General features: G+C 49.1%; 1 protein-coding gene across 1 annotated transcript in view; it reads right to left on the reverse strand.

The window, feature by feature from the left end:
* Window positions 1–4,077: 4,077 nt before the first annotated feature.
* The window catches only part of LEMD1 (LEM domain containing 1), a 46,177-nt gene continuing 41,158 nt past the window's right edge, over window positions 4,078–9,096 (reverse strand). The window contains exon 6 of the mRNA XM_018570570.1: window positions 4,078–4,122. Coding sequence (XP_018426072.1) covers window positions 4,078–4,122 — 45 coding nt within the window. The remainder of the gene's footprint in view (window positions 4,123–9,096) is intronic.

Consider the following 9,096-nt stretch of genomic DNA (forward strand, 5'->3'; position numbering starts at 1 on the left):
GGGGGGGAGGGGGGGCGAGCGGCAGGGAGGGGCTCCTGACGCGCCACTTAGACTTTGGGCGGGCTCGCCCTTTAATATTTGTTCACCCCCATGGTCCATGGAAACTGCCGGTGACGTATATGTGTCACCTTTGATGATGCCCCGGTTGGCATCTCACTACTTACATGCTAGACCACCTTCCCCCACATAGGTGGTACATCTCCCATTGGAGATTGTCATAAATCTAGCAATAGCTAGTGGTTTACTAATTAAGTAGCGGGTTATATCCGCCCTTTTTTGTTATTGTTTCCTGTCTCTACTCCCCTCACCTGTTCCTTCCCACAGCTCTCTGCTCCTGTCCTTCCCTCTACTGTCTCTTGCTGCCCTACCCGTCTCTCCCCCCCCCAACCAACCAGGTCCCCTTCGTGTTCACTCCTTCCTCCCCCCTCCCCATACCTACGGTCCGCCCGCTCCCTGCCATGGCCCCGACTCTGACCACCCAGACGGAGCTCCGACCTATAACGCCCGGTGCCTGAGCATCCCCTCTAAGCGAGGCCAGATACTGTACCATATGCACAAACACAAGGTAAACGTGTTGCTCCTCCAGGAGACGCATTTCAAAACAGGTCACGCCCCCTCATGTGCCAATAGGTACTTCACCAAATGATACCACAGCACTAATAGTATCCAAAAGTCAAGGGGAGTCTCCATCGCCCTTCACAAGTCCCTCCCTGCGACGGTGTTGGACTACCGAACTGACAAATTTGGCAGGTACATTATGCTGAAACTCTGGGGTAAGACTATCACTGTAGCCAACTTTTACCTCCCTAACACAAATCAAGCTGCCACCACTATTGAATTCCTGAAGGTCTTGGGGGGGCTATGCGGAGGCCATGGTGGTAGTGGGGGGGAGACTTTAATCTCGCTATAGATCCGACTCTGGATTCGTCGACCGGGCGCTCTGCTCTGTCGTTCCCCAAGCTCTGCAGTGTCAAAAAACATCGACACAGCTCCGCCTGGTCGATGTGTGGAGAGTGCTGCATCCCGGGCACGCAACTACACTAATTTCTCTGCGCCCCACCGCTCCTATGGCAGGACTACTTTTTTGTGTCCTATCCCTTACTGGACTGGGCCCCCTCCTGTGACATCGGCCCCATGATCTGATCAGATCACGCAGCAGTTACGCTATCCCTGCAGGTCCCGCAGGCGCCCACCAGGGAGTGGACGTGGCGTCTCAACGAGTCCCTGCTAGCAGACCCCAGCTGTGCTGCTGCTATTCTGGACGGGATTACTCAATTCCTCCACATCCATGCCTTGGATCCTACCCCTCTCCCCACCCAGTGGGAGACCTTGAAGGCAGTACTACGGGGACTTTTCATCCAGCAGGTCTCCAGAATGAAAAGGGAGCGGTCCCGGGCTATTGAGGAGGCGATTCACACCGTCAGATCTGGAGGTCCAAAACAAGCGCTCCCCATCCTCGGACCTCATGTTACGTACCTCCCAGGCCAGAGTGAAGCTCTTAGGGCTTCTTGACCTCTCCACGCGCAAGTATGCGGACAAGCTGGCGGCCAAGTCATACCTGTCCCGAGACAAATGTGGGAAAAGCCTGGCTCGTACTCTTCACCCTCGGTCTGCGTCCGCGTACATCCCGCACATCCAATCCCCGTCGGGCACCCTTCTGAGCTCTCATACAGAGATCCAGCAAGCTTTTGTAGACTTCTATCCTTCCCTATATAATCTACCGGGGGCAGATACCCATGCTCCAGACCGTGAGGCGAATATTTCTTCCTATGTCCAGGAGAGCGCCCTCCCAACCCTGGAGAGTGTGGACCTGGAGGCCTTGGAGTCGCCCTTCACCAGTGAGGAGTTGCTGTTTGCCCTTAAATCGATGCCTGCGGGCCCGATGGTTTTACGGTGAAGTTCTACTCCAAATTCCGGGACACGCTCGCCCCCTTCCTACTTCGGGTATTCAACTAATTTGCCCGAGGAGCTTCCTTCCCGGCTCAGGCATTGGAAGCTCATATATCCCTGATCCCTAAACCCGACAAAGACCATTCCCAGTGTACGAACTACAGGCCGATCTCACTCCTCAACGTGGATGTGAAATTGTTCGCCAAACTGATTGCCAACAGACTGAAACCGCTCCTTCCCGCGGTAATTCACCCGGACCAGGTGGGATTTGTACAGGGCCGGGAGGCCCGGGACAATACCATTAAAACATGCTATCCAAAATAGCCCTATGTCTCCTCTCGGTGGACGCCGACAAGGCGTTCGACCGACTGGACCTTTCTCCGACATTCCTTACTACAGCTCGGGATTCGCCCCAACATGCTAAACAACATCATGGCCTTATACTCATCCCCGTCAGCTAGGGTTCGGGTGAACGGCTCACTCTCCCGAAGCTCCTGGATATCCAAATGGCACACGCCAAGGATGCCCGTTATCCCCGCTCCTGTACATCCTTACCATGGAACATCTGGCAGTGGCTCTCAGGCAGAACTCCGCCTTTCAAAGCCTGCAAGTGGGCACACATAACCCCAAGCTCGCATTATTTGCAGATCATCTATTGCTATAAGTCACTCACCCCCATATTGCCATGCCCACTATACTACAGGAGTTCAGTTCCCTGAGTAACTTTCAAGTTAACCTCTCTAAGCCAGAGATTCTTAACGTGTCTTTGGAGTAGAGGGTCTTACGCCATCTGTCAGATAGCTTCCCTTTCCGCATCTGCCCCACCTCACTCAAATATCTGGGCGTAGCATTGCCGACTGACCCAGCAAATTTACTAGCCCTGAATTTCGACCCATTATTGGAGAGAGTGACCCATGACCTCGCCCTTTACGATCGCAAGCTCATCTCCTGGCTAGGCAGGATCAATGTATTAAAAATGGACATCGTACCCAGGTTTCTCTACCTATTCCAGGCCCTACCCATTACTCTCCCCTCTACCTACCTGAAGCGGGTCCAACAGGTCTTCACAGGGTTCGTCTGGGGCTCTTCCCGCCCCTGGCTCAGATATAGGACGTTGGCCCTGCCGAAGCAAGGGGGGGCGCAGGTGCTCCAGACATCTTCCTCTATCACGCCTCTGCGGTTCTGGTGCGCATGGTAGACTGGTTCCACCGAGCCTCGGACAAACAATGGGTCCGTCTGGAGGAGGCCATCGCAACACAGGACCTGCTGGCGTTACCCTGGGTACCCCCAGGGTCCCGGCCGATGCCCTCCTCCCTCACCCTCTTGACCGCCCACACGCTGAAGTTATGGGACCGTTATGTAAAACTCTACGGCCTCTCCGCTTACGTTGGCCAGATGACTCCCGTTTGGCAATCCAGCTTTTCCCCCTGCGCTGACTGGCTCCGTCTTTGGGGGGTGGCTGAGAGAACCCCATGGGAGGGTGATCTCAACCCTACGGGACCAGCCCCTGCCGCTGACTGCCCCCTTAGCTACGGGTCCCCGGAATTGGTTGGCAGAGGGGCAGTTCGCTCCTTCGTCTCCTCGTTCTCGGAACCTGACCGCTTTGCAGGGGATCCTAGTGGCTTTTGACACACTCCTCCTCCTCCACACTCCTCCTGGCCTCCTCACACTGTCTCCCTTATATACACTGTGCTCTCCTCCTTGGTCTCCCCTGACCTACCGGCCTATACGTCTGCATGGGACCGCGAACTGGGTGCCTTTTTTGTTTGTATGTATTTGAAACTCTCCTAATAAAAACTCAGATTGACCATAAAAAGATAAAAATAAAACTTTTATTCAAAGCTATTAAACTTGTATATAAGTATTCTTATGAAATAAGACAACAGCAGGCAAACAATAAATGTCAAACTAAAATAGAGTCTATAAAAATAAAAGTGTCAGCTTGTCATGCACCTACTTAAAAAAAGGGTCTGCATCTAGAAAAGTAAATAAAAAACAGCACACAACACCTAGACTACATGTTAAATTAATGAATAACGATTTGCCCGAATATACGAAAAAATTTATTCAGGCACATAATTTGAGAATGTGCGGCGGCCATGTTGGACACCGGAACATTCTGTGAATCCATGCCACCATCTTGGAGGCGGGGAGCATGAGGTCACATGATGCCGTGCATGTGCGGCGTCAGGTGACGTCATAGGCCGATATAGGCGCCATCTTGGTGTATACCTAGATATACACCAAGATGTGCACGTGCGTTGTCATATGACGCCATGCGCGCTGCCTCCAGAACACGCCACTGGCTGAATCCAAAATAGCATAAACATTTGTTTTGTTTGTTGAAACGAATAAAAACGTTTTTAGTTTTCGTTCATTTCATCTGTAATTATTTTTTAGTCTTTGCACATGTTTGTTTAATAATACGTGTGTGTGTTTGTTGTTAGTGTGTGGGGGGGTAATTTACACTTTTTAATAACATTTTAATTTTTTTTTTACTGTTGGGGGGCTTCAGGGAAATATTAGGAGTCTAAACAGACCCTTGACATTTACTTTTTAAAATAGAAAAAGAAATTGAGGGCAGGAAGTCCTCAATCTCTTTTTCTGCAACATATGTTCTAAATGAATGGGAAGCACTCAGTACAGAGGCTTCCCATTCATTCAGAAACTGGAAATAATAAAATATTTACTATCAACAGGTTCTAAATGGGGAGAAGACTATAGTGAGTGCTACTTCCCCATTCAGAAATTGAATGAACAGGAAGTGATGTAAAGCACTTCCTGTTCATTCATAACTGGGGACACATAATACTATGTGTCCCCAGTTATTTACAAACATAATACTGTGATCAGTTGATCACTCCAGTGTTTGTTCTGCACAAAGAGGATTGGTAAATATCACCGATCCTCTGCTTGGCCACACGCAGAGCCGCTGTCCTGAAACTGACAGGATGACAGCTGCCCCGTTTACCTCACCGCTCAGCCGTCCTGACAGCTGCAGCTTCTCCTCCTCCTCACCGCTCGACCATCCTGACAGCAGGCAGCGCTCCCTCCTGTGTCCCCCGCCGCAGGCTTCAGCTGACATTTTCTCCTGGGATCCCAGGAGATAGACAGCGCAGAATTGAGGACGAGCTGTGTCGGCCGTCTGGCGCCCTTGTTGCCATGGCGCCCTGTGCGGCCGCACAGAACGAACACCCCAAAGGCCGGCCCTGGTCACATCAGCCATATTACAAGCAAGGCATTTACAAATGCATTTACAATAACAGTTTTACTTTTAATTCAGCTTTGAAGGGGTAAAGTTTTAAATTACTCAAATTCCTCTTTGTTCGTTGCCACTAGCAACACAGAAAGGGGTAAAAGGTTTAAGATATTCTATCCTGCACATTCTTAACCACTTAAAGACCGGGGTGTTTACACCACCTTCCTGGCCAGGCCATTTGTCAGTATTCAGCGCTGCGGTACTTTGACTCGCATGTACTGAAATTAATTTTATACCATTTTTTGGGGGATAGATAAAGCCATCATTTGGTGGTATTTAATTACCACTGGGGTTTTTACTTTTTACTACATAATGAAAAAAGCACATGAAATAAAAATAATTTAAGTTTTCCCTTTATGATGATAGGAAACATTACCTAATGTTTTGGTAAAATATAAAAAATGGGGTCACATCGGGTAAATAGACACCAAACATGTCAAGCCCTAAAATTGCGCATGCCCACGAAATAGCAAAACTACCACACCCAAAATTGACCATAGGCGACACTTTAAAAGCTTTTACCTCATCAATTTAGTGTTAACAGTGATTAATGTCCCTCACACATTTGCGATGATATCCAACAAGTGCGGCGTATTGGGTGCAATCGGGGCGCACCTATTGCATCTTTTTGCATCTATGTGGCGGTGGGGGACTTTAAAACATTTTTTTTTTTGTGTAAATGTTATTTATTTTTTGACTAATTTTTTTTAACACTTAATGTTATCACATAGAGGGCTATGACGCTCTCTATGTGATAACAAATTACAGTGAAAGGTCCTCTTTAGGGAGACATCAGAGGTCTCCAAGACCCGTAATGTCACCTACGGACCCCCAAAGAAGCTGATGAAGCAGAGATCTGCTTCACCAGCTTCTCTCCGGCTTCTGTAGCCACAGAGTGACAGCTGATTGCGGAAGTGATGTAATTAAACATCACTTCCTGCGTTCTGACACCGTAGAGGCGATTGGAGGGAGTTCGTGTACTGATCTCTCTCCATTCTCTGTGCACGGAGCCACACTGCTAGTCCCGGATCGTGGCAACGGGGACAGCAAGGAGAGGGGGCACAGAGAGGTGATCATACAAGCGATCGGGCGTCTTTAGACGCCGGACCGCTTGTATGTAAACAGCCATCGCTGGCGGTTTCAAATTCTGGCAGTCTCCCGCTCGTGCGCCAGGGGGCGCGGACACGAGGGATGTTAAACCGCCCACCACCTGCCAGAAGGCTCCTGTATGGCAGTTTCTGGACGTTCAGCAGACAGGAGGTGATTAAAGCACTCTTTACTAACAGGTCTTCCCTTTAGCTCCCCCTCAGAGCACTGGGCTACCTTTTCTAAGCTTTAGAACTACCAGACTCAATCTCCCTTTACTGGAGTTTCCAAAATTGTGGAACATGCTTCCCCAAACTACCATGCTGTACTGTTGGCAGGGCCTACCTGTTACAAACATACGGTTTTCACTAGAGCTCCTGATGGTGGAGATGCTTTCTCTACTGGTACGAGGTCATGACCCTCAGGATTACCCTACCAAAAAAATGAGCTGAGCACTAGGAGGTTACAATGTGGAGATCACACACCAGAGAAAGATTAGAGAATGGTCGGGTCCAAGCTGAGGTCGGGAACAGGCAATAAGAAGAATGGTCAGGTTCAAGTGAAGGTTGTAGGCAGGCAGCAGGCAAAGGCGCAGTTAGGTTGATCTGGGTCAACAAATAAAACAAGCAATTACCGTAGCTTGCTGGCAAGAAGACCCAGCATCAGCCATTTCCAGGACTGATGCCCAAATACCCCTTGGATCAGAGGACACGCCCATCATCATTTTAGGAAGCTCTAAAATTCCTGGCAGGGATTCTGTGAACACCATTAGCAGTGCTGGTGGACCCGGAGGTATTATAAACACTACCACCACTATACATGGTACGGACATCAATGTTGGGACCTGGGGGTTAATCTGGGGAGGATTTGTTCATACTCATTTTTAGGAGATACACAAAACACACACACACACTGTATACTTTATTTTTCTATTTTATACAGATTTTTTTCTTTGTGGGGGTTCTGGGTCTGGTCAGTGGAGATCAGACCCTCCCATGTAGCTCTATAGCAACACAACCATACACAACACATTATCAATTAAATATTGCTGGCTGCGATCTATGGCTGCAGGGAGACGTTGCACAGAGCTACAGCAGCTCTGCCTGAACCTCTAACTAGGAGGAAGTGCTGTAATGCCACTCATAACATCCCATTATTTCCAGTATAAACACAATGCAGAAGTATTGTGCTTACATTGATCTGCTAGAGGCTATCCTATAGAGTGCTGCGTAGAAAGATTGGATGTCCAGGAGCTGATCGTTTTAGCTCCTGGGCTTAGTGCTGGAACTCGACTGTCACTAATGGTTCCAGCTTTCATGCCGGCTAGGCCACAAGAGAATTGCTGAGACCGGGTCCAGTTTTAGAATGGCACTGGGACAAATAGCCACCATCCCAGCACCATTTTAAAACGGTGGCCATCACATTTTTATATCATGAGCCTGAAGCTCTTTATTTAACACGCATATTCCCTTTCCGACTGTGAAACCTCTATCTCTGAGGTTTCTAGGGACCACTTCTGATTCACCCAACACTCTTGCTAGCGTAAATTGCACCCTTTACATAATTGCACCCTCTCTTTAGTGGTCACCACTACCACATTTATATGAGCAGCTTGCTTGACTCATGCACACAGATCTTTAAACAGATGCAAGACTTTCTACAAACACATAGTGGGCCCTGCTTTTGGGGTTACTCTCTCTCCAAAGATTGACACATCATTTCCAGCACATTTTTCACTTAGGAAGGCTTACCACACACACACCACCAGAGGTTTCCCCTTCTTTATTTGGGCGCACTGGGTTACAATAAAACTGTGAACTCCTCTTTCTGTGGACCTGATATTCCACCCATTTGGCTACAGGCAGGGCTGCCATTGAAATTAATGGGACCCCGTACAGTTTACCTGACAGGGCCACCCCTTCACTTATTTACCTGAAGGGACCCCCCAATGCAAGTTAAATGCATTTCAGCTAAGCAGATGTCTGCACTGATATTTAGGGCTGGTGTGCACTATGGTGTTGTGACAATGCCTGTTACATGTGAGGGTGCAAATGGCACAACACAATGCAACCTAGAGCAGACGTGCGTTGCAATAACAAAAGATAGTGAATTTTTTTTGCATCACACTGTATGTTATTGCACTGTTATGCACATTTGCTGAAAGGTGCATTTTAGAATGAATGGTACTGCATTGCATATGTTAAATATGTTGCCATAACACCATATTATAAACACGCCCTAGATGTCAGTGCAGACATCTGCCTGGATGACAGGAGGTGACCACACAACATCTTACGACTGGGTAAGCAAATCAGGGGGTGGACAGCCAATTAGGGAGATGACCACACTACATATCCCATTTCCCATTACTCAGAGGGGCCACGCTCATCCCTGGCTGAGGTGACTCAGCTCTGCTAGTCCCAGCCACTCTCTGCCACTCACTGAGCTGCCAGGATAGAGGCACATGAGGTGACCGGCTAAAGACAGCTACCCTGACCAATGAAAGTCTGCTACTCCCTCCTTCCACTCACATAATGACCAACAATAAGCTCAAGGGCCAGTGAGGTTGGCTGTCAATCACTGTAGAGTTAGGGACAGCCAGTGAGTTAGGTAGATGAGCGGCTTTCCCTTACATGGATCCTGTGATAGCTGCTGGGGGAAGCCTGAGATCTACTACTTCCAAGTCAAACCTGGGCCTCCCCTGTTGGAAGTCCAATAGGTCCTGGACCCAGTAGAGGAGAACCAGTTGTACCCCCCTATCGGCAGCCCTGGCTAGAGGGCAGAACAGTAGCAGGAGCAACATGGGCCTCGTCACCCCTGCAGACTCTTCTGTGGGTGGGGAGGGGGGGGGGGGGGGGTGG

The sequence above is a fragment of the Nanorana parkeri genome, unplaced genomic scaffold, assembly GCF_000935625.1.
Source record: "Nanorana parkeri isolate BGI_ZX_2015 unplaced genomic scaffold, ASM93562v1 scaffold1560, whole genome shotgun sequence".
Classification (NCBI taxonomy): Eukaryota; Metazoa; Chordata; class Amphibia; order Anura; family Dicroglossidae; genus Nanorana; species Nanorana parkeri.